General features: G+C 36.6%; 1 protein-coding gene across 1 annotated transcript; it reads left to right on the top strand.

Moving 5' to 3' along the window:
• The first annotated feature begins 1878 nt into the window (after positions 1-1878).
• Positions 1879-22359, top strand: LOC126376042 (alpha-tocopherol transfer protein-like). Its single transcript, XM_050023202.1, has 8 exons — positions 1879-2016; positions 16157-16306; positions 17539-17698; positions 19356-19414; positions 20059-20255; positions 21134-21244; positions 21576-21678; positions 22208-22359. The coding sequence occupies exons 2-8, from the start codon at positions 16168-16170 to the stop codon at positions 22357-22359; spliced, it is 921 nt and encodes a 306-aa protein (XP_049879159.1). The 5' UTR covers positions 1879-2016; positions 16157-16167.
• Positions 22360-27138: the final 4779 nt, after the last annotated feature.

Genomic DNA, 27138 nt, shown 5'->3' with positions numbered 1-27138 from the left:
ATAAAACAAGAAGATAAGTATATAACAAGAATAAAATAAATTTATTGCCAGTAACAATTTACATTTGCTAATTATGAATATTGAGGAGCTCGGTGGCGCAGCGGTAAACGCGCTCGGTCTGCGATTGTTGAAGTTAAGCAACTTTCGCAAAGGCCGGTCATAGGATGGGTGACCACAAAAAAAAAGTTTTCATCGTCCGTGCTTCGGAAGGCACGTTAAGCCGTTGGTCCCGGCTGCATTAGCAGTCGTTAATAACCATCAATCCGCACTGGACCCGCGTGGTGGTTTAAGGCCCGATATCCCTATCCATCCATAGGGAAGGCCCGTGCCCCAGCAGTGGGGACGTTAATGGGCTGATGATGATGATGATGAATTATGAATATTACGAATACGGGCAAAAGGAAATGGCTCAGCTTGTGCTGTGATGGAGCCATGCTATTTGCTGTATATTTTTCTGAAAATGAAGATTCTGAAAATAAAGACTCTTAGCAAATAAAGATTCTATTCTATTCCGAAATTCTTCCGAATGTTTGTGTGAATGTTTAGGTGATAGCCGTGGTTAGCAAACTCTTAGAACAGATTGGCATACATTTCTATACCTGTCACTGTCGATTGTCATATTATATCGTTTCCAACTTTTACCCCTGCAGGGCACACATACGCAACGTGATAAAATTATCGATCGATTAAATAAATTTTGTCGGAATAGATCAGTTTGTTTTTTCTCAGTTCGTATTTTGACAGAACGACATAAATTATTTGGGTTCACATATTAGTCCTTAGAAAAGGTTCAATACGATCTACTCTGAACCGGCGTGCGTATATGAAGCAATTGATGAATGTGGAGGAAGCAAGAGAAGTGTGTCAGGATCGAAGCAAATGGAATTCTATAGTCTCTGCTTACCCCGGTGGGAAATAGGTGTGAGTTTATGTATGTATGTATGTGTGTACATATTAGTTCCAATCGACAAAACGACATAATTATATCGTCAGAATCGATAAAATTACCGTGATAAAATGTTATTACATTGCGCATGCAAGAGAGGAAGGGGAAAAAGAAGAACAATTAAGAAGAAAAAGAAGAAGAAGAGCTTACATGGAACAAATTAAAGAAAAGGTTAACGTCGTGTCTTATAGGGAAGTCAAGGAATTGGCCTTTGATAGACTGGAATGGAAAATGCTACACCGACAAGAGCGTGGCTCTTAAATTGATGATGATGATACGCATATTTACCCTACTGGTGAGATTGTGGTGAAACGCGAACCCATACCATATAGTATCTATATAAAAAAGATATATGAAAAAACACAAAATTCATTTTACCGCAGTATATTTTATTTCTGTAAGGTTTATTTAACACAAAAAGTAAAAAAACCTCTATTTTAGAACTGTATTATAATAATGGTCGGTCTCTAACTATCCATTCACCGTTAACCATTCTACTGAAATATACCTACACTCATCTATTTTTTACGACACGAAGAAAAAAGTTAATTTCCAGTGTAGGATCATCTGGGAAATTGATATTGAAATTCAAGATTTATATCGCCTTCCACTTAGAAACATGTTATGGTTGAGAATAAGAAGCAGCTAAGACAAAACGGTTTTCTTTTTACGCAACTCCGGCGAAGGAAAAAGGAGGGCTGTTTATCTCCTACAACTGACATCTTGGAAGTCAAGCCTATGAGAAACCTATCTATTCGTAACAGTCAGCTCTTAAGATCGTCTGGACAGTCGTCTATTCAGTACTGGTTGCTGATGACGCATCATTTCCACCGCACTACCCCCCATTTCATCGACCGCGATCATACCGCGTAACGAAGTCATAAAAACACCGCTCAACATTCTCCGGGCGCATTCTATCAGTGGCCGTCCGCGCCACTTTTTCAAAAATCGATCCTTTTCTAATTTACTTTTTTAAAGTGACTTGTTTAAAACAACAACCACGTTGCGTTCAAGTGCCAGTGTGATCGTCGTAGAGCGTTTGGCGTGTGATTTGATTTTCGAGTTTAAAGGTGATTCTTTTTTAATTTTTACTTTTTTTGGAAAAGGTGTTTTTTGGTGCTGTGACTGTGGATTTTCGTTTGTGTAAGCAGTGCTGTGTGGCTGTTAAAATAAAAATCAGTTGATTCAGGTTTTGTGACGATTTTAACGTCTAATTAGGGTAAAATAACTAAGTACATCCAACTTCCCTGACTGCTCACGAACTTCCACCTGCCTGCTCTACCTAATTAAAGTTAACGTAATATATGCGGCAATGTTGTCATTTCTCATACACATTTCCTTCTAATTCCATTGAACGAGGAATTATACCAAACCACTTACAAATTTTAGAATCATTCCATTATTTTAAACATGTTTCATCGATAAAACATAACCAAAATGTCCAACATCATCGTTTCTAGTAAGATAAATACTAAAGTAGATAAAGTACTTAATTCATCATGAATGTACTTACATGAAAATATTTTTATCGATAAAAAGAACCAGTGTTCTTATGAAAGACCTTGCAAACTTTTTGATGAGAAAACTTTTGCTGCTCATTCACTAAGAAAAACATTTAGAAAAAAACAAATTTGGACTCAAAATTATCATGATTACATACTTAATCTTTGTCTATTTATTTTTTGGATACTTTTAAATTCCGAAAGCTCTTAAATACCCAGTCATAGAGTTCTAAAACAAAAAAAAATACAAGAGAAATTTCCGTCAAACAAAGTTTTTCACACGAAGATTTTTACATAATTACTTACCGTGTTCGTGGTAAGGTATAATGTTAAGAATGTGATCGTGTAAGCAAACAGTTTGAGATGACTGCACGAAGTTAGTCGGACAATACCCTCGGAGAAAATGCAATAAATGGACGCTATACACCCGCAATTACATCGTACGAATTAATTACAATTCTAGATAAACATTCTTGAAATGTTTTGCTTGAAATAGCTAGTATTATAAGTAAAATGTGTTTAGAAAGAATATATACCTACTTACTTACTCAATTTGAAAAAAGAATAAGTAGATAAGTATTTGAAAATTAAATCCACACTAATATTATAAATGCGAAAGTAACTGTCTGTTACCTTTTCACACTTAAACCGCTGAACCGATTTAGAAAAATGGAGATAGTTTGAGATCTAGAAAAGAGCATAGGAAAGTTTTTATCCCGGAAATCACCCAAGGGGAAGGAAAAAATGTGGCTCAATTAAAATACTGTTGATGATGGGCGAAAATACTTAGTAGGTACTTAAAAATTCAATGGTTTGAAACTATTAAAATGTCTTCATCCAAACCAGTTAAAGATCGAAAGAATTTTCAGGCAGGCTGGAGGAGGACCCGGTGGTGTAATGGTTAACACGCTCGTCCTGGCTTGACAAGAGCTGCGGGTTCAAGTCCCGTCCGAGTCAGATTTTTTTCGATTTAAATTTTCTCTTTGCCAGTTAAAGATTGTAAAACTATTTTTAATAATTGGGCACTTTTTTTATTCTCTTATTTAGAGGCTTTTAACAAAGTTTGCTATGGCAGTCAAGCTATCCAGACTATCTAAAACTATCAAAATCTTGACAACAACCTGATTCACATCAGGTTACTGTTGCGAATGAAAGCATAAATCCAACATGATTTTCAGGTTGTAGACTCTGATAAAAAAGGCCTGCAAGATACCTATGTCACTACTCAGACGTAACCTTTAGATGTTTAAAGAAACACTGCCTTTGTGAGGCATTCCGGATATATTACCACAAATATCAAATAAATGTTAGTCCTCAAAATAGTGAAACTTAAACGGAATTTTTCATCGCTTTTACACGAACTGAATCCTAAGAATGCAATAGCTAGATGTTCGGTCACGAGCATTAATATGTACACACTTTGGTACCATATCACATTAACTTTTTTGACAAATTGAACTGTAAGTCTCACTAAATGTCAGATATGTTAGTGCGACAGAGTCCTAAAGTGGGTACATTATATTGCTCATGACTGTACAAAAGATTAGATGATTGCACGTAAGAGTCAGCGTGAGTCATACTTGCGGACGTTAGCCTGAGAGAAATTGCATGCAATAGCAGATATTGCTGCAATCACGATATTACACCGTATAAATAGATTTTATACTATGTACTGTCACGAGTACTTATATGTATACACTTTGAAACCATATCACATTAACTTTTTTCACAAATTTAACCGTAAGTCTCATTAAATGTCAAATATGATAGTGCGACAGGGTTCTAATGTGGGTACTTGATATTGCTCATGACTGTAGATATGAATACAGGGTGTTAGTGACATCGTAACGAACAATTTGAGGGATGATTCTGAGTTTATATCAAGTTGGATACAATTTTCCGTCGCAAAAGCATGGAACGGAAAAAAAGCACTAAAATTTTTCATGAATTTTCCGACAGGTAAATCTACTTGCCTTTATAACAAAAAATGCTTCAATGTGACCTTTTTGGTCAGTTATTCATTTGTTTTGACTACAGGCAAAGATACGCTGTCTACATATTTTTAATCATAAATTGGTGCTAATTCCTGTAGACACCATACAATTTTATTTTAAGTCATTCCTATCAAATGACAGGTACGGAAGATTGACAGCTGTTAATTTAAAAATGAGTGAAAGAATAACCCGGGCGAATCATGAGTAACCCGTTTAGCCTGTCGGGTTATTTTTACATAATGTTTGGAGGGTTGTTTTAGATTTCTGCCTATCGACTGCCCGGGACACAGCCTTGAGAAATAATGTTGGATAAACAAATGTAATTGAATACCATGATGACGTAGTAGTTATATGAGTCATGTCAGTGGCCGGACCAGAGTGGATAAGGTTGGTCATCCACCTCTCAATCCCCAAGAGAAAAGAAGATTGAATCTTTTTTATAAAACTTTTATCTCTCTTTATAACCATTAAAGGTTTGTAAAACTATAATTTTACCTAATTTTAATAAAAAGAGTCAAACATAAGCCTTTATTACCCGACGTGGTCGCTAAGGAGGGTTAAGTGTGAGTAAAATCCGTCACGATTCAAGTGCTATAATGTGAAACTCTTCAACTAACAGACCGCTTTCAAACTAATGGTCACTCTTGCACTCTTTCTGAATTGCAAATTTTATTATTACTTTTTTGCTAATGTAAGAAAGATCCCGTTAAACTCAACTTTCGTCTTTAGAAGCAGTTTTATATCTTTTGTTGGCAGCATTGCTTAGGTTTTTTCTTGTAATGGTGGTATGACTCATTCAACGAAACTACTGTAGGAATACATTTGCGAACATAATAATCTCTTTCAAAAATTTTATTTATTTATTTATTACCAGTTCTTATAGCTAATTTACACCACTATCCAAAACAGATCCAAGAGAGCGTGTTAACGCGATAAATTGTTATTAATGCAGTGTTACAGTAGCAACCCAAAAAGACCGAGGCATGTGATGGGTTAGCTACAATTCTGTACCGTCGGTGAAAAGTAATACAAGTCCAAAATTGAAGTTTTGAGAAAATCGAGTTTAAAGTTAAAAATATTCTAGCTCGTGACTTATAAGGAATAATGGAACAGAAGTTAGATGTGTCGATAGGTGATGATAGAAGGTTTCTTTTCTAATATTTAGTTATATTTAGAACCTAAACAGAAATGGTAGAGGATCAAAATAAATTACATGTATCAGTTGACACCAACTTTTATACTGTGTAAATTGATACAAGTCTACATATACCTTTTTACACACATAACTATACAAAAGTCATCGTTGATATATCATATTTTCAATTAATAATTTTACAGTCTTATTGTACATAAAACAAAATGTCTTGGAAGAAAGTTTATTTTATGAAGTTGTAGAAAGGCAAAATTCTATTTATTTTCTTTAAAAAGTAAAGAAACGTAACTTATATCAATTGACACAAACGATAAACTATAACGAATGTGTGTCAAGTGGTATAACTTGATTTATTTTTTCGGTTTTATTGTGTAAAATGATACATGTTTTTACGAATTTCTAGTAATAAATACATATAAAGATGGTACACGTATATATAGTGTAAGGTGGCGATAATAAAATATTTTGTTAGGATTTTACTCTCAAAACTCATAAATAACCGGTCAAAACCACCACTGCTGCCCGCTACAAACACATTTTGTCCACCACACTACGCCCCTAATCAAAACCATTGTTGGTTCATCTTACAAATTCAATTATGATAATATTTCCAACCCTAACAAATAAAGGTAAGAGGAATCATATTAAGACTGGTCATAAGGAATGTTTCGGGCTAGCCTGGCAGCACGGCCTGGAGATAAAAGTGATGTACCTACGTACTTTTAAACCAAAATCACACAAACTGGTTAGTGTTACTTCATTCCTGCTGAAACTATTTAAAAGATTACAACTCATTCCACAATCAAAATCCCCTAAAGTATACATGTATCACGAAGAAAATGAGCAAAGCTTGCCCGGCGATCGAAGGGCGTATTTCCACAGAGGTTTTGATAATTCAATACTTCGAATTATCAAAATTCCCGGTCTAATGGCAACCGCAACATTGACAGAACCATAAACGGAGTCGAATCAATGTTGACGATAAGAATAGGTAGAGAAAATGAAGATCATTGATTCACCTTCAAACCTATAGGTTACACAGGGCTATCCTCAGGGTAGGTCTTATCACCTTTACCATGGTCTGTTATGGTTAAGCTAAATGAGTTCGTTTCCACAAAACTTTAGACGTAAGCACACGTTCCGCGTATCCTCGCGTATGGACCACTATTGTGAAGTGGGCAACTTCCCACTATATCATCATCATCCTCCTAGTTGGGGTCGGCACAACATGTATGGACAAATTAATGTCCCATATCTAATGTTACTTTACTTTAATGGGCTCAGTTTTCCGCATAAACGCAAGTGGTCCATTATGCGTGCTTTTGTTGACTATGTAAGCCAACCAGCTCCTTTCAGAAGCTCAAATACCTCCTGGGATTTCTACAAACTTTGTGACCTGGTTTAATTAAGGGGTTGTGCCCGTGGTGTTGCCAATTATTTATTCTAATCTAATTTATCCTACAAGATCCCACTGCTGGGCAAAGGCCTCCCCTTCCTCTTTCCATTTTTCACGGTCCTGTGCGTAATTCTCTCTTATATAATCAAAATACAGAAAAAACAATTTAACGGTGGTGCACAGAGTTCAGAGTAGTTGTTCCCTTTATAAAGACGAGAAAGCTCGACCAATTATTTACACCATTCAACGCGTTTGAGAAACTGGTAATCTTCTCTTGAGAAGATGTGGCAGATCCCGATGCTGCCGATGCCAAGCTGGATCCCAGTGGGACCTTAAACCCAAAAGTATGTACGATCATCTACAGCTGTGTAGGTTCAAAAATACCACTACCGGCGCTTGCATCAAAGATCTAACCAGCGTGTATTGAATGGCTTGCATATTAATTGGCGCTTGATAATATTTGGAGCTATTATTTCACGTCTACAACCTCCTTAGCAATGAAAGCAGCGTTCAATCTGCCACCGCTTAACCTGCATGTAATCAAGAAAACTATGTAAAACAGCTATGCTTCGAGCTAAGGGAAGGAGACTAATGACAGTTATGACAAATCTCAAATACCTCTTGACTAACCCTGCCATGGTGATATCGACGCCATGATCAGGACTCACAACTTATTGAGGTACTATTATTAAGTACTACAAGGCGGTTATAACAGAAAGAGAAAAAACACGGTTTGGTCTGAAGTACTAACGTAACCCATTCGCAATGCGGATTAGATATGGTTTGCTGTGGCTCTAGACAAAATGGCTTCCCATAGACAGGTTTATGCGGAGGTTACCCTAAGATACACACTGGTGGCGCATAGAATCGAACTTGTATGTATCATTATACACGACATGTTATTGATATCCAAGATCGTATTTTCTGAAATATTTTGATATATATTAATTTATATTACTTTTCACGAAAAAATAAATTTGGTGTTTGATGTTACAACTAAAATTATATCTTTAAACACGGACCGTGAGAATTCAAGCATGGCGTGTATTTTAATATATCTTGAGTTGCATTTACTTACACCAAAATATTTAATGAAATTCTTCATTTCACTTTGATGCAAGTTAAGATGAATTATGTTACACGTGTTATAACAGCATGAATCCTTCACAAACAGTACTTATATCACTTTACACAAAAATTATCTCCGTATTTATAATAGCTACAGTTACGAGAATTATTAGACAGAAAGAAAGAGAATTTTTCGAATATGAAGTGTGTGCTAATAACTCAAAAGTGATACAACTCGAGTTGTATTACTTTTCACCGACGGTACAGAATTTTCATCTTAAAACAATGACATAAATGTACAGTAGGTAGATAGATATAGGTAGTTAGAGACCATGAATAACTTTTCCAATGCACAAATAAAAAACGATTTAGCACTCGTCGGCAGTTTCGATAGCGTCTAACGGTTTGTTGGAAGTAACCCAATGTGTTACAAAGAGAGTACGAGGAGCACAAATGAAGCACAACGGACGTGACTTCCGATGTACCATTAGAAGCAGTGTGAAGAGGAATTGGACAGACAGAAGAAAAAATATCGGCATCAAGATTTTTTCTTATTCTTCTATCGTGTGGGTTGTGAGGTGTATTACCAATCCCATCAACCCTGGTGTCAGGGTTACTATTGAGCCGCCAAAGGTATGAAGATTTTAAAAAATCTTGGAAGAAAAGCTAGTGGAAGTGTACGGGTTGTAATGCCAACGGTCAACCAAATCAACTCTAGTGTCAAGTTTTTCAGTAATAACCTTTGGTTCTTATTAGCTCAACCTTATAAACTTTTCTTTTTTTAAAAGATTTGTAAAAAAAAATAATAATAAAACAGTTTATTTAGGTAAAACCCACACACATGATAATATTATTATACATTTACAATATTAAAGTATACACACATTAATATATTTATGTCGATTGATTGCATGCAGGCCAAACACATCTCAACATTGTTATTTAAATTACGTATATTTTACCACCTTTCTGTATTTCATGTGTTCTCGCAAATAAATTGATTTGATTTGATTTGATTTAAAAAAAATCAGGTAGGTAATATTGTAATTCGCTCTTTTTCTGGGGCATAAACTGCTTACATACCTAGTTTTCTTGAACATTTTTATAAACTTTTTTTATATTTCGAAAATCTCATTACACATTACCTACTTGGCCGGGACATTTTTTTATAACCAAATGGTGGACGATGACCAAAAAAATAACTTTAGTTTCTACGTTTTTTGCACACCGTACCGTTATTACGGTTACAAAGAAATTATTTGGAAAGCTTTACCGATTACATACAAAGTGTATATTATTATAAACAGAATAGAGTGCAGGGTTCGCATTCATTTTTATGTACACACTCATAATTGTACCCTTGGGCTAAAATAACAGCTCAGGCTTACTTCGTTATGGGCTTTCGTCGCGTCTTTTAGAACAATCTGATAATTGTAATAGCTACTTCCTACCCTGTTACTAGCTATTTAATAATATCTTTTATAACGGTACTTAGTAGCACTGGTTTATACAGCGTGGTTATTTGATACGGACGAATATTTTAATGACCTTTTTCACATTCATTTCTTCAGGAAATTAAGGTTTTTTTTTCACATAGATTAAGCACGCAATTTCACATAGTAAGCAATGTATTTCATCACTAATTTAAGAGCCACGCTCTTGTCGGCGTAGCATTCTCCATGCTACTTTTTTAGGGAAAATCAGAGCAGTGGTTTCCCTCTTGCCTTCCGTCCCGCAGTACACAGTCTGACGCGAGTGGGATGGCATCAGATCAGTCTATTTCAACTATCTTCCGCCTCTAAATAGTACTGACAGTTACTGCTGCCCTCTGTCAGGTTCCAGGTTATAGTCCCTTTGACTTGACCCTTCTATACCGCATTGCCGTACCGATGGCTCCCATCTCCGCCTCTGCAACCTTTGAGGTCTTCGCCCGTATCCCTAGGCAAGGGTTCTTCGTTATACCCTGTAGGTCTGGGTCCATATCCGAACTCAGCCACCATCTCACTTCGGCCTAGTGAAGTAAGACGCGCCCACCCCCGCGGCAAGGACGCGCCGAACAGGAATTGCCCCAGTGGAGGGCAGAGAAGATGACTCTGTCCCCTCTGGGCCATTATTGCATCCACATTAATTAACGTAGCTATCTAAACGTCATACGAGTAACATGTCGGCGTCATTTATTGATTTAGTTGGAAGGGTCGGTCGCACTTTAGAAGTATCATTATACAATTTAACGAAATTATGATCCCATATGATTAGTATCATCTTTCATCAGATACTATAGCTGGATTAATTATTTGCCCATATCGAATACACACGCTGTATATGGTAAAGAAAGTAAAGCAATGTTGTGCGCAGTCAGCCATTGGATGGGTGACCGTTGGATGACTCTAAATTTCTGGCTTCGACAGCTACGGATGAATAAAAAGCCTATAAACTTTTAAGAAAAATCTTATTCATAATATTCAATTCATAAAGAAATACCTTGATATTAAAACATTTATTAATAAAAATGCACTCAACTTTTACATTAAAAGAAAGTTACTAGGTTCCAATTTAAATTCAAGACGTGTTCCTTTTCAGAGCGCCGAATGAATGAATGAATGTTCGTACAAATGAGTGAATGGAGTGGAAAACTGGCAATTTCCTGCCTATTCAGCGAATTAATGAAACGCCTGAAGGTTTAATTATGAGCTTCCGGATCTTAAAATAGACCCTCTACTTTTTAAGAAACACATTTTTATAGACTTTTACATTTCCATTTCATTACATAATTATAACGCTGTGTAGCCAATCTTCAAAAACGGTGAAATAAAATCGATTATTATTAATTAGTCGATTATATATTAAATTGAACGTTTTGAAAGCTTGATGGTTTAAAAAGATTACAAAAATTACATTACTTAGGTAAAACTTTTATACATAAATTAATTTCAATTATTTAGTTCTTACGATAAATATTGAAAGTGCAGTAAAAGTAAAGTAATTGTAGATACTTACGTAATTTGTAATTATTAAACATGAACCAAATTGAAATCACAAAATGGCAATAATGAAAACCTAAATCAAAAAACATTTTCACCATAATAAAACTACAATTCAGATGAAAGTAAACCTTTTTTATTAAACAATTCATTTCTCGACAGTACATACATGCTTACATACGTACATAACCTCACCTTGCGCCTATTTCCCACCGGAGTAAGCAGAGACTATGGAATTCCGTATACCAATATATTTCCATATTCTTTCTCAAGAGTAGGTAGGTACTAAAGAAATTTTCAGAAAAACAACATTTAAAAAGGAAAATTGGTCAAGAAAGGGGAATAGCTACCTTCTCAGTCTGGTCACGCGTAAGGATTGTATAATATGATTTCGGTAATTTTTTTACAAGGGAAGTTGTTAACCTTTTTACGTGATACCTACGCATCGCAACGGATTTATATTGTGAAGGAGAAAAATAAAAACAATTGACAAAAGAAGTTATTCTTAATTTAAAATTCAAGTGCATTCAAGATAAAAAACAAAACGGAGTGATTTCTTTTTTATACTTCATGGAAAATGGCATAAGCTCGAAACGATACAGCTTTAAAAACTTTTGCTAAGATTTTTCTATCAGGCAGGGTTCACATACATAAACCAGTTAAGACTGTAAACAAGTAGAAGGTACAGACAGAGACATCTCTCGAGATAACTTAAACTTTGCCACTAAGTAAGTTAAGAATAAGTAAGTGCCTTTGTAGAAATGTGATGCAATAGTTACCTCCCAAGTTTCGATATAGTAGTTCATTGAAGATTGAATAGATGGCGTTCGTTCTTATTTGCTGAACAGGGGGTAAAAAAAACTTGAATGATGTTCAGATGTTCATCATTCAGGACTTGGGTGAGACGTCGATTGAGAGATCGACCAGCGCTGGGGTGGTTTATCACATCTTCAAAACTAAAAACGCATCAGTATTCCCCAGAATCGTTCATACATTCAATTTAAAAAAAAAAAACTAACAGTACGATCTGTTAGAAATTGAAATTTCAAATTGAGAATTGATTGATTGATTCGAAATTGAAATTTCTTACAGCTCTTGTAATAAAACTACGAGTTCGATTCCATTTTCAAATTTCAATATTGAGCTTTTTTTTAAATAAAAACAAAATTCGAATGTGTAATATTATAAGCTGGGAAGTTAAAAAAACCATATCGAAGCTATTCATCTAAAAAAGCAATATTGCAATTTGACATTTACGCATATAAAAGTAAGTGCGTAATGCATACAGATGTAAAATATCAATATTGCTCTTTTAAATGAATTGCTTGGATGTTGGTTTTAACCTCCCTGACATTTTGTCATCATAATCCATCTTACAACTTCTTATCATCAGTGACTGGGATCGGGTCGTCTTATAAATGTTTATCTGTACTAAACTCCAAATCCGAATAACCGTATCAAAGTTAAGAGAACTTTGCTTTTAACTCTCTGCCCTTACGCATTATCGTACAAATATATCAACAAACAAAGAAGTAAAGTAGCGGTTAGCGGTTTCTCTTAAACTTTGTAATCAATATTTACTTATGCATTGTTTAGCAATACACTTGTTTTGTTAGTGAAAACCTTATAAGCGTTTTTTCGAAAAACTACTTTCGAATGTGGTTTTTTGTTTTTTTGTTACCTCGTAATGGATATTATACGCTTCTTCTTCTTTGCGAGTCGATGGCGACCGATATTAAATTTTTGCTTACAAATAATTGGCCACGCTTACGGCATTGTCAATGGCTTCGTGAAGGCCTTTAATAGGATACGCTAATTTCAATCCAGGTAAAAATTTGTACACAGATTTATCATCATCGGCCCATTAACGTCCCCACTGCTGGGGCACGGGCCTTCCTTATGGATGGATAGGGACACAGATTTATATCCGGACTGAAATTAATCGAATTAAATCGATGTTTTGAGGAAAATCATGTAAGAATGTGATTTTTCGATGCGTTTACGACGTTTTCGCTAGCCTCAATAAGAGACTCCAGATTATGTTCCTCAAAAACTGTATATTATGGCGTCGTACAGATTTTTCTACCTTCTAATTTCATGGAAAACAGACATAATATGCATCATTTTTTTGTTTTTTTTTTATAAATTGTGACCCTTTTATTACCCTTCTATTTCTCTTTGGCTTTCAATCACCCTCAATATTGCAAATAGATAGCTAAAAGTAACATTATGTTTTGTCCGCAAGTGAAATGTCCCAGTTATTTATTGTGAAATTATTTTAGCACAAAAAGTTGAATGAACACTTTTCGTAACAAAAAGTGTTTTTGTTAAATAACATTCGCCAGCAGAAAGGTAGTTGTATGATAGAGTAAATTTCTGTTTTTTATAACTTTCTCTATACAGGCATCGACGGATTGTGTTGAAAAACTTTTGAACACAGCTTTACTTTCACATTTTATTCTAATGCGGGAGTTTCCAGGCTATGTTGTAAAGATTTTCCTTCGTTTAACCTTCTAATTTCGTGGATAATAGTCATAATATGCATCTTTTATCTTTGTTTTGGTTATAAATGTTGACCCTTGTTATTACACCCAGGCACAACATCGTCCTCCAGCATAATATATATTTTACTTTTTTATGTATTTTTTTAATTATCTGTATTTTAAATTTTAATACAATTTATCTCTATATAATTTAGTTATCTACTAAACGATTACGTTGTCTTACATTGCAAATGTTGTGTGCACCTATAATTGGCTTCTGTAACAGTCTAATTCCTGATGTAACTTTTATTTTATTTAATGTTTTATTATATAAGCTGTTGGTGTACCTGTTTTAAAAATAAATAAATATTGGCCCCGATTCCTGCAGACACCTCTTAATTTTAATTTAAGTTATACCTGTCATTTTCTTAGGTATAACTTAAATTAAAATTAGATTGCGTCTGCAGGAATTAGCACCATTGTTGGTGAATAGGTAGGTACTTAAAAAAACCGTGAAAGTTGCATATAAGCATCGTAGTACCACAGGTAAGAATCCCGGGTTGGGATCGACTTTACGAGTTTCTTTTAAAATTAATGTTTGAATCACATGTAATTGATATCACGTTTTCAGGATTGAAGTCATGTTACTAGCAACATGGTCCCTATTACACAGGACTTAAACATAGCTGGCGAGGATTGGGTGTATTTATTATAATACACCTCTGCCTACCCCTTCTGGGACACAGGCGTAATGCAATTTTGTTGGTACTGACAATAACTTGTTTTGCTTTAAGTAACATTTCTGTATTTCCTCATTTCTCTCTCAGATGTTTACGATATGCTCCGATTCCTCTATATAATTGTTATATTTGAACACAGAAGCTCCCGACTACATCCCAATTGGGGTAGTCAGAGGTACATACATCGCAAAGTGAACTAAGTAGTATATTATGATATAGATATTATAAGTACTAATCGTGGACTAATGTTATGAGCGATAGGCTGATCCCTTATCACCATAAGGTTCATCATATCCAGCTTACGACACCGTATCAACATTGGCTGCAAGTTGTCTTTGATTGCTTGTGGCTCTGCCCACCCCATTAGGGATTACGGGCGTGAGTTTATGTATGTATGTATGTATCTATGTAAATATTATAAGTACGTAAGTTTAAAGCAATTATATTAATTTCTAAACTATTTATGGGAAAAAAATGTAAATAACCATCTTTAACTTTGAATTTAAAAATATTAAAGATACTTTCCGAGGTTTTATCGGGAACAAAAATACCTACTTAGCTAGGTACAAAATATAGCGTAGATCTATGCTTCCGTGTACGTATATAAACCCGCAGTAGAGTAGCGTTGCTCCATACCTTCAGGTCGATAAATGTCTTGTGATAAGCAGTGGGACATACCCATAGTATAGACTATAAATATCATTTAAATACAGGGTGTTAGTGGCATCGTAACGAATACTGAGGGGGTAGTCGAAAACTATAGAATTGAAAACAATTTAATAAAACACAAGCATAGATTTTGCGTCGGAAAATTCCACTTGATATCAACTCAGAATCATGGTCTGAATCATCCCTAAAAGCTTTCGTTACGGTATCAAAACACCCTGTATAAGTATGTAAACACCAGCCGCGCTACCGTCGCTGGTTTCACAACAACGCTACCGGCAACAGCGCCTGCGCAATGACCACCATTTTGAGACCTTGGCTCGTTGGCCCAGTGTACACATGCATCGCGCACTGATTCCGCTCGCCTAATTATTGTTCGTTGTAACCTCCACTGTTTTAGCAATGTGGTTGTTAATGAGTCTTTTAAGTTGTACTTACAAACACAATACTCATGCCAATAAATCCTGTAGGGGATAAGCAGAGCCACAAGCGGAACATTGAAAACAATATACGTCTAGATGGCGCTGTACAGATTTTTCTTCGTTTAACCTTCTAATTTCATGGATAACAAATATACTTAAGTATGTATCTTTTATATTTGTTTTTGGGTACAATGATGACCCTTTTTATTACACCCAGGCACAATTACATCTTCTATATCAATATAGGTAGCAACATAATTCTATACATAATGTGATCAAAATATCAAGCAACAAATTCCCTCATTCATCGAGACTGCTGTTTATTTACCTAACTAAAAAAGTGTCCAAAGTCTGTTTACCTATTTGTGGTTTTTTGAAATAATCAATGTTCGACAAAAATAGCAACAAAAAACATTATGCATAAATCATGAGAAATATCACAAAATAATTTATGCTTCTGCATCTGGACCTCTGTCGAGGCAATGCAATGATCTAGAAACACGGATTATTATTAAAACAAATAATTATATAGAAATCCATGAGCCATTCGTTGAGCCATGTCAGGAGCCTTTAGCGGCCCAATCATAACCCTGACACCAGGGTTGATGAGGTTGGTATTCCACCTCACAACCCACACGATAAGAAGGAGAAGATATAGATATAGGTAACAAACTAAACAGCCACACCATTACGAAAAGCAAAATATAATCTAACCCAACCCAACAGGAGATAAAAGGATTAGAAGGAGAAAAGACTATAGCTTCCTTAATGAGCCATTTAAATAACCTCAATCTCTTGTCAACAGCACCAACAAAGATGACTCTCGAGCAGCCTGCAGGAGAGATGTGGCAGAAGATCCGCGAGGAGCTGAATGAGAAGGTGGACACCAGAGACGCCGACCTGCAGCACATCAAGGAGTGGCTCAAGAAGGAGCCCCATCTACCTGATGAGTTCGGTAAGAGTCTAAAAGGGTTAAAAGCGTAAAAGAGAACGATAAGAGAATAAAAGAGTTCGTTAAGAGATTAAAAGTGTTGGATTAGAAACTTAAACCATTAAATAAGAGACTCAAAGAGTTGGGTAACAGGCTTGAATAAAAAATGGTCATCATCATCAGCCCATTAACGTCCCCACTGCTGGGGCACGGGCCTTCCCTATGGATGGATAGGGTCAAAGGGCCTTAAACCATCACGCGGGCCCAGTGCGGATTGATGGTTATCAACGACTGCTAATGCAGCCGGGACCAACGGCTTAACGTGCCTTCCGAAGCACGGAGGAGCTCGAGATGAAAACTTTTTTTTGTGGTCACCCATCCTATGACCGGCCTTTGCGAAAGTTGCTTAACTTCAACAATCGCAGACCGAGCGCGTTTACCGCTGCGCCATCGAGCTCCTCAAAAAAAAATGGTATTGAATTTAAAAAACATGCATATGTTAAGATGACTTAGCACACACGAATCCACATCAGAATAACGTCAGGTTATAAAGATAAATGTTTGTAATAAGTCTTCCATATTTACTAGCATACGAGTACATGACAAATATGATTTATTAACCAAATATCAAAGACAAACAGAAGTTCTAAAATTACTTGAAACGAGTATATTTCAAAGTGTATAATAATAGCAATATTGGGAATATTAAACAATGTTATAATTATAAAACTAACACAAGATATAAGTTATATAGAAATCAAATTTTAAATAAGGTTATGAAACATACACACCTTGCTGTCTAGCGAAAGATGTGTTGCTGTTGCAGTTTCTTGTCATTTCTTTTCCTCAGCCATTACACCTTGCGAAATGACGTAAATTCAAAAATGTTACATTGACCTTCAACAAGTTTTTCAAGTTCAATATATGATTCTGATTTCTGAGTGGTGTGTCAGGATCGTAGTAAGTGGAACTCCACCGTCTTTGACTACCTCAACGGGATATAGGCGTGAACTTATATATATAATTATATCAGGTGTTATTATTATGTACACCTAGCTGAAAGATACGGGTCTTCATACACTATACTCCACTAATATGCATCTCCACTGTGGATTATGTATTGGAGACAACTAAAAAGGTCAACGTTGCCATAAAATTCAAATCCATTATCTTTTAGGTTAACTACTACTATCACATGTTAAAGAATTTATTTTGAAAATTCAACACCGACTACAATTTATTTTTCTTCTACGTAGATGACCAGCGTATCATGACCTTCCTGCGAGGCTGCAAGTTCTCCCTGGAGAAGACCAAGCGTAAGCTGGACATGTACTTCACCATGCGCACTGCTGTTCCCGAGTTCTTTACCAACCGTGACGTCACGCGCCCTGAGCTTCAGGAGATCCTCAATATTGTGTGAGTTTCCTAAACGGTTTCTCTTGGCCTGTAAAAACAAACTTTAGAACTATGTCGCATTGACTCAATTGAGAAATTGAAACAAAATCTTCGTTTAACATCAAATGTGTTGATGCGACATGGTTCTAATAGAGATTGAAAGGATTTATTTGGGTGTTTTTTGTAATTTTGTCGGGAATTTTTGTGGATTTCTATTTGGTGAGGCAAATGGGTTGTGGGGACTAGGGTAGTTAGGCAGAACAGTGGCGTTTATAATTTCCTTAATTGTAATAACGTCCTGACACTAACTACTCCTTTTAATATAGGCCATTATACTGATAGCCATCTTTTCATCTCATGTTGTGTAATTAGAGATGCTATAGTTAAGTATTATTACCGTAGTCAGTAGAATGGCATAATTTGATGAGCTGTTATTAAAATAAATTATACAGCTCTTCAAAGGCATTTTGATGACAGCTCAGATGATCTATTAGATTGGGAGTTAAAAAGGTGACCTCTGTCGGCCTCCGTGGCTCAACAACTAGTTGTTGAGCGTTGTGCTCACGATCCGGAAGTCCCGGGTTCGAATCCCGGTGGAGACAAATCACAAAAATCACTTCGTGATCCCTAGTTTGGTTAGGACATTACAGGCTGATTGCCTGATTGTCCAAAAAGTAAGATGATCCGTGCTTCAGAAGACACATTAAGCCGTTGGTCCCGGTTATTACTACGTAAGTACGCAGTCGTTACATGAGTCATGTCAGGAGCCTATGGCGGCTCAGTAATAACTCTGACACCAGGGTTGATGGGTTAGGTAATCCACCTCACAATCCATATGATTGTAGATCGAATATATGTATAAGGGGCATGGCACACGATGACATAACTTTATAAGTATTTCACAGCTAAAAATAAATAAAGGCATTTTCACATCGTACAAAATTATAAACGAGAAAATATTTTAAGAAATCTGCACAGCATCGAAAGTCTAGTAGTAATAGACAACTCACGATAACACGTCATCACTTAGGGTTTTGCAAGCAGAATCATCTGATTGTCCGAAAGCAGTGAAAGTAAACTTATATCCAATCTTGCGCCCAAAATGAACCCATAATGAAAGAACGTTAAAAGATTAAAAACTATAACCCGACTACGAAAAAAATCTCTGATATTCTTCCGAATAGTGATGTTTGGAAGATAGCCGTGGTCGTACATACATAACGGTCAAACACATAACCCTCCTTTTGATTCGCCACAGTCGGGTAAAAAGAGTATGCCATGCCATTGACACAATAGATGAATACCAATATAGCTAAAAAAATAATAGTAAAACAGACAGACGAAAACAAATAATACACTTTATCAACATTTGCAATAACATCAGACCAAAAAGACGCTAGAGTCAAACCAAAAACTATATAATAACTAGAATTTCAAAGTTTTTGCTTACCTCAATCATCTTGTAAATTATTCTCCGGAACATTCTAAGCTGCTACAAAATTAAATTAGATTTTATGTTGTTATGTAGGTAATGTTAATTATACAGTTCATTACTGAAACGGTAGTGGTAATAAAAGAGATTGGTCAGAGCAGTATCATACTTTAGAAACAGAGTAACCTGATTTAAAAAGTCATTTAAATAAATAAAAATACATAAGTATTTTTTTTCTTTTTGCAGTCAAATGCCACCACTACCCGGTCTCACTCCTGAAGGACGTCGTGTCATTCTCATGAGAGGTATGTAAAATTTTAACATAATCACTGATGACGTCCTTGACATCAAATTGGATCTCAATCAGATCAAATACGGGCTCTCTGGTCCAGTGGGTCTGGCTCACGATTGAGGCCCCAGGTTGAAAGGTGTGAAAATCACTTTGTGATCCCTAGTTTGGTTAGGACATAACAGCCTCTTCACCCGATTGTCCGAAAGTACGATGATCCGTGCTTCGGAAGGCACGTTAAGCCGTTGGTCCCGGTTACTACTTACTCATGTAAGTATGTAGTCGTTACATGAGCCATGTCAGGGGCCTTTGGCGGCTCAGTAATAACCTTAACACCAGAAGAAGAAGTTTGTTATATGCTTCATGAAATGCAGTTCCTAAAATCAAGCAACACTTGTCTTGTGAAATTTGTTTTGCATATATTGATTGATATGTTAGTACATATTAACAAATATCTTGTAGGTGGTTGACCACCTACAAGATATTTGCTCTATGCATTTGCTGAAGTCGCAAATTATATCCAGCCAGAAACCCTCATGTCTTCTGTCTGACACCAGAATTAGTAAGGTCGCATTTAGACCTGACTTACAACCTGGATTTCATCAGAAGAAAAAGAAAACTAACCTCCATACCCAACCACACACGAACATGTTTCAACAGGTCTGGACAAAGACGTAACTACCCCGAACGTGGCGGATGCCTTCAAGCTGGCGTTGATGCTGGGAGACGTGAGACTGGCTGAGGAGAAGGAGGGTGTGGCTGGTGACGTCTACATCTTGGACGCGTCTGTCGCCACCCCCACGCACTTCGCCAAGTTTACCCCCACTCTTGTCAAGAAGTTCTTAGTTTGCGTACAAGTTAGTATAATCAATTTTGTAAACACCTTTTCTGAATTCCAGCATGGGTTTTCTTTTGTCAACGAGATCATCGGTTAATAACATAACATAACAAATACTTTATTGCACAAACAGGAAAAAACAAAATACAAAAAGAGAAATAGAATTAGTACAATAGGCGGCCTTATTGCTAAGTAGCAATCTCTTCCAGGCAACCTTTAAGTATAGGAGATATTGAATATTAGGTAATATAGCGGGATAGTGCAGCATGGGAATACTTGTGCATATAAAAATAAATACACTTTTGACTACATAAACTACATAATAATAATACACATAATTATAATAATAATAATATAATAATGGCTTGTTTTGATCTACTTCCTTGAAACTCGAAATAATTAACACAATCTCTTCTTCATAATCATTAAATCACAATATGAAGACAATATACATTGTTATATTTTCGAGATTTTTTAATAACCTACTTAGGCGGAATGAATTCAATCTTTCGGTTTGAATTACGTCATTTATCACGCGCCAAGCCTGTAAGAAGTTACTGAATCATAAAAAAAACTATAGCCTTTGATATTATAAACTGACATGCTACCTTCAATATCTTCTTTATTATTATTATTGCGTATGGCAGACAAAAGTAAAATATCCTGCGTAGATCATATATCCAACTTAAGCTCCCCTAACCAAGTCTCTGCCGCATCCGTCACCCAATGCAGCCCAGCTATGCCACCTGGGAACCGGTACAGATCTTCTTTATTAAACAACCAGCATAATAATCTTAGCATTAATTTCACACACCTTACACTATTGCAATGTATACGACACTTTTGACAACCAATTTGTTATCATTATTTACAAATTCAATTTTATTTTCTTACCAGGAAGCCTACCCCGTTAAGCTGAAGGAGGTGCATGTGATCAACGTGTCTCCCCTCGTAGACAAGATTGTCAACTTTGTGAAACCTTTCATCAAGGACAAGATCAAAGAAAGGGTAAGGAGAAGGAAAATACACGCTTATAATCAACTTTTATGATAAAAAAGTTTTATATTTATCAGAAAACAACAAGTTTTGTCTATAACCTAACCTAACAAAAAAATACAGCTTTCTGAAATTAATTTCGTACTTATTCGCTAAAGTTATCTTTGAAATTTCGTTTTCACAAATGAAACCTGAATTTTGGGCATCTAAAGCACGGTAATGGTATTAGTTCCATTTGCTAATATTTGTAGTTGTTATTTTTACCAGCTAAATTTTATTAAATATTACATTCACATAATTATTTTAAAGAGCAAATACTCAATCGGCTATCAATTTATTTCAGATCTTCCTCCACACTGATACCAGTGAACTTTACAAATACGTACCCAAAGAAATGCTGCCGTCCGAATATGGTGGCAATGCTGGTTCCATGGCCGACCTTCACAGTAAGTTCACATTTCCTCTACCTGGATATCCTTATGACGAAATTGTTCTCACCTTTCACTTTCTTAGGTCAAACGTTTATCTTTCAAGAAAGCAATAATAAAACAGGCAATAATATTTAAATGTCATCGAACCGAGTAGGTCAAGCAAGCAGAACAAATGAATAAAGGTCCAAATTAATAAAAAGAAAATCTCATATGTTTCATAATTATTTCTTTAAAGAGTTACCTTTGTAATAGTGTTTTTGATAATAGCATTACATAACGCCTAAAGTGTAACTCACTTATTAGAATTAACTAGCTCCAATTTTTCATTCTACATAAGTTCACGACTACATCCCAATTGGGGTAGTCAAAGGAACATGCATCTCAAGATGAACTAACCCACACCTCACCGAGCATTCTGTTAGACCAACGTGATAGGCCGTGAGCCGTATAATGGTCGAGCCAACTGATACACACAAACACACCACACATAATGATGTGTTGGATTCCATCTAAGAAAAATCTCCTAACAATTATCATCTTTCAGGTGCCTGGGTGAAGAAGATGGAAGAATACAAAGACTGGTTTGCGGCACAAGAGGACATCAAGGCTGACGAGTCCCTCAGACCAGGCAAGCCTACCAACTACGATGAACTCTTCGGTATCGATGGCTCCTTCCGCCAGCTCGTCATTGATTAGGCTTACAATGTTCAAACTCTTGCAGTAGACAACTGAATCTTTAATCATATCATTGCTGTTGGAAGTTCTTTCAATGTAATTTTTGTTCAGAGTTTTTATTTTCTTGAATATAAGATTAACAATTTAAACTGTTGCAACTTAAATCCTGTTTATGAATGTAGATTAGTCACCTAAAGTTTTCTTTGTAAATTGTTCTAAATCTCCCCGTTTCAGTGGTTCAGTTGGTACTGTATAAATTAAGAGGCTTTTGCTATTTATACCATCAATATTTTTAACTTATTCAACGATAAGTCATTTTCTAGGAAGATTTGTATATAAATCACTAATTCTTAAAATATGACATTCATCATTATATTTTTATTCGAATACGACCATGTGTTCGACTAAAGCCAATTCGTCAAGAATATTTTTGGTATCAATAAGCATTCTAGTTATAAGAGCTACCTGACCAAATTCAGAAGACTCGGCTCTCTATCGCAATTGGTAACAATAATGTCTTTTTAAATTTGAAAGGTTGCTGCATCTTCACTGTCGCTTGATTCAAGTTACCATTTCACTTTGGTGCTTATATTGAAATGTTTTCAACCAAAGTTCTTTGCTCAATAAATGGTTGTTAAGGAAAGTCATGTCTATGATTATTTTGTTAAGCATTTTGAAATAAATACTCACTATATACCAATGGGTTGTTTCATTTTGTAATACTGCTTAAATGTTATTATTGGACAGATCTATCAAACAATGATCTGAACTTAAAAATGTGACATGTAAGGGACCCCCCACATTCGCGTCTTTCGAGCGTCGTCGTCGCGCGCTGGCCGGCTGCCGACACTGCAGCGCAGACGCTGGGCTCGAAAGACGCTAATAGTTATAATCGATTCAGTATTGAAGCCAATGAAAGTATGTATCTATACTGAGATCATAACAGAACACTGAATCGAAGAATGACGCAAAATCCTGAAATCTGCGATCACTCAAACTACAAATTCACATACAACCTTGCTTCTTGAGTTCAAGAAGCATGGTCTCTTGTCGTGGTCGTCGTTGGTCTCTCGTCGGATCCAATTCGGATGGGCAGCGTTCGGGAAGTTGCGGAATATCTTCTCATCCAAAATACCTCAGTGTCTCAAGACGAAAGTCTTTCACCAGTGCGTGTTGCCAGTGATGACCTACGGCAGTGAAACGTGGCCGCTCACTATGGGTCTCGTGAGGAGGCTCGGTGTCGCTCAGCGGGCAATGGAGAGAGCTATGCTTGGTATTTCCCTGCTTGATCGAATCAGAAATGAGGAGATCCGCAGGAGAACTAAAGTCACCGACATAGCTCGGAGAAATGCAAAGCTGAAGTGGCAGTGGGCAGGACACATGGCGAGGAGAACCGATGGCCGCTGGGGCGGAAGGATTCTGGAGTGGCGGCCGCGTGTCGGGCGACACTCAGTGGGTAGGCCCGCTACAAGGTGGACCGACGATCTGGTGAAGGTCGCGAGAAGCCGCTGGATGCGGGCAGCGCAGGACCGATCGTCGTGGAGATCCTTGGGGGAGGCCTATGCCCAGCAGTGGGCGTCGTACGGCTGATGATGATGATGATGATGAGTTCAAATGCATTGCGCTTCCTTTCAAATATTTTTCCTCTCAGACGACGCCCTGAGCCGAGAGTCGCGCTCAACTGGGCACCCTCAGGCCTGTTGTCTTAAATGTTGTACCGGGTGAGAGCCTTCATCGCTCCCCATTTGTTCGGTCAAGTAGTTAATGCGATCTGCGGCAAATCTACAATAAGTCACGTCAAAAAAAAAAGCATTGCGCTAAAAATAGCACGCGTAATTGACTACTGTTGTATCTTCAATTTACAAAAACTTATACAAACAAGTATTAACGACTTCAGAATATGAAATAAGAATAAGAATAAAATAAATTTATTGCCAGTAACAATAACAATCTTGGTCGTCTCTGTGGCATACATACATATAAACTCACGCCTATTTCCCACCGGGGTAAGCAGAGATGATGAAATTCCATTTGTTTCGATCCTGACACACTGTTATTATTATTGTGAATCTTACAATAAATGTGAAATATATTTTTTAACTAATGGAATGCATGGCGAAAGAAAACATCGTGAGGAAGCCCACATTCCAGAGAAATGCATTTTCGGAGGTATGTGACCTAACTTGTATTGGGCTGGTTTTCCCTTCGCGGGTTGGAAGGTCAGGCAGTCGCTTCTATAAAAAACCGGACCTGTCAAAACTTCAGGTTAGGTAAGTGGACCCTGTGAAAAACGGGATAATGCTAGGGAGATGATCAAGTTAGACACGTTGCGAATCTACATAACTTTTATAGTCCTTGGATTGCTTAATCGGATGGACAAATGCATCATATATCACAGCTGTATCCTTTTTAAAGGAATCGTTGATAATTAGCATTGCAATATCCTCTTTCGTTCATGCGTGCTGCTTCACTTGGTTCCTTCGCAATACTGTCTTATAGGTCAACTAAGTTTCTGATTGCGTGTTAGGGTATTGTGAAAAGGAGTGTATTCATGTGTTGTTGAAACGTGCTCATATTTGAGTAAGTAGTTGTTTGCTGTGAAAGCTATATAATAATAGTTATTAACATTGGTCAATACAATAGCTCCAGTATCCCGATTCACTAACCCCCAACCCAATAGCCCAGTTCCCTTTGTTCCCATAATCTGCAATAGTCCTACACGAACCGGGGATTGTCTTAAGGTGCTCTCCCATAGTGCATACAGGGATAATCGCCGGTTGGTGTCACACCACATTTAGATTAAACTGTCTTAAGGGGCCTCTACGTGTTGGCTTCGGCCCCACGCTCGCCTTCCAAAAGTCCGGAACTCCATAGGTCCGAGATATGTAAACGACATACAATAATAATAATAAAAAGCTACAATAAATAATTTGAATAGAAAAAAGGAACTCCCGTGATCATGGCACTTGCAACAGTGTCGAAATATCGGGAGTCTCATATCCCCATTTTAAACGCGGTAAGAATCCGTTATTATGTGTTTTAATTATGATAATAACCGCGTAAACTTAAAACAATGTTTTTCGTTATTTAGTCTTTATTTAGTTATCAGAATTTCAAAATTTATCTTGAACCTAAGACACGACCCAATTGGATCTATGAATTACCATCACCGTAGAACCAGTATAATTTTCAACTTAAATAATTATATCCAAATACGTATTACGTACGTTTCACGTGTTTGCTATTTATAATCATAATTACAACGCAAGTAGACAAAAAATCTACATCTGCTACTCTTTTGACAACGTCTACCATTGTTTCCGACAGTCACCTTTGGTGTTTATTGTCATTTGTTATTGCTTTTTGCCTCGTTCTCTGACGAGCAATAAGGAGCTCAAATGCGTAAGCGCATGGTAATAAATCATTTAATAAGTACATTATTTTTTCATTGGATGCAAACAAACCTGCCCACAATGTTCTTTTAATAAATATGAACCATCTATTTCTTTTTGGGAAAACCATTTTTTATGGGTTTGCTCTTGGCTCCAGACTTGCCCGAAGGCATTGACGAGGCCTAAGATGGAGCTCGCCCAGAAGGTGCCTTTTCACTCTGGCCTTGAAAGGACCCGGGTTATAGGTATGCATTCGGAAATACAGAAGACGGCAAAGAATTCCACTCCCTACAGCCCTACAGGAACCATCCGGTACTACCTTAAAGTTCTTACACCACCGCAGCTTTAGTATATCCATACAATTCTTACAACATCTTTAGGAAGAGTAATGCAATTAGGCATTTAGTAACTGGCATAATTTGTCACCACACGAAGAACATTAGTGCTATACGAAATATGAAGAAACTTAAAAACTATTTTGGCAAGAAATGCAACCTAATAACGCTCATAGACCATTATAATGCAATATTTTAAAAAATAAACTAATTTTGTGGCGTATAAAGTGGGAAAGAGGGTAATTTAGATAATAGCTAATCTTTCTGCGGCGGCCAAAACAGCTTTGGCAATGCAGTTTATGTAATGTAAAAATAAAAAATAGATTTTACAATTTTGGTATTACCTAAACTTACGTCTTCTATTGTGGGTAAAGTGTGGTAACTCAAGAAACTGAAGTTAGGAATAGAGACGAAACAACTGATATACCTACACATTAATTACTCATAGTCTTACTTTACGTATAGCTAGCTACTACATAGTAAGTAAGTAAGTAAAATGTTTATTTTTCATAAAAACACAGAAAATATTGGTACAATAAAAACCTTTGGTACAATAGTGTATAGACATAGACAAATCCTATACTTGCATTTATGGCATCCCGTTAAATTTTACGTAAAAATCTTAGTTTAGAAATAAAAGTAAGTAACTCCAAGAGTTTGTTAATAAATGTTTACGGCAAATATCTTCTAGCCTAAATCTATTACAAACACATAACTGTGGAGATTGAGTGAGCAAAATACTGTGGATGCTGATATCCCGGAAATGGCGGTGGATTGGCCATGCACTTAGAAGACCTGTGTAGCACCCGTCCCGACGAGCTCTGACCTGGTGTGCGTGTGGAAAACGCAAAAGGGGGCGTCCGAAAGAGACCTGGCGACGCTCGGTTGACCGGGAATTAAAAACTCTCGGCATATCATGGGAGCAAGCAACAGAGGCAGCAGAAGATCGCGAGGAGTGGAAATCTGTTATTCGAGCCCTACATTCCAACAGGAGATAAAATGATTAGGAGAAGATGTTATAGAATAGGACCACCGTGGTTATTATGACAGCTGGCATAAAAATCTCAGTTGGT

This window comes from Pectinophora gossypiella, chromosome 20 (genome assembly GCF_024362695.1).
Source record: "Pectinophora gossypiella chromosome 20, ilPecGoss1.1, whole genome shotgun sequence".
In the NCBI taxonomy this organism is placed as follows: Eukaryota; Metazoa; Arthropoda; class Insecta; order Lepidoptera; family Gelechiidae; genus Pectinophora; species Pectinophora gossypiella.
This window is presented reverse-complemented; position numbering and strand designations above follow the sequence as displayed.

Bases quoted from the DNA above. Each gene is read 5' to 3' on its own strand.
- LOC126376042 (XM_050023202.1), top strand. From the start codon at position 16,168: ATGACTCTCGAGCAGCCTGCAGGAGAGATGTGGCAGAAGATCCGCGAG. The intron at 17,699-19,355 runs GTGAGTTTCCTA...TTCTTTTTGCAG, and splicing joins CAGGAGATCCTCAATATTGT to TCAAATGCCACCACTACCCG. The intron at 20,256-21,133 runs GTTAGTATAATC...TTTTCTTACCAG, and splicing joins AGTTCTTAGTTTGCGTACAA to GAAGCCTACCCCGTTAAGCT.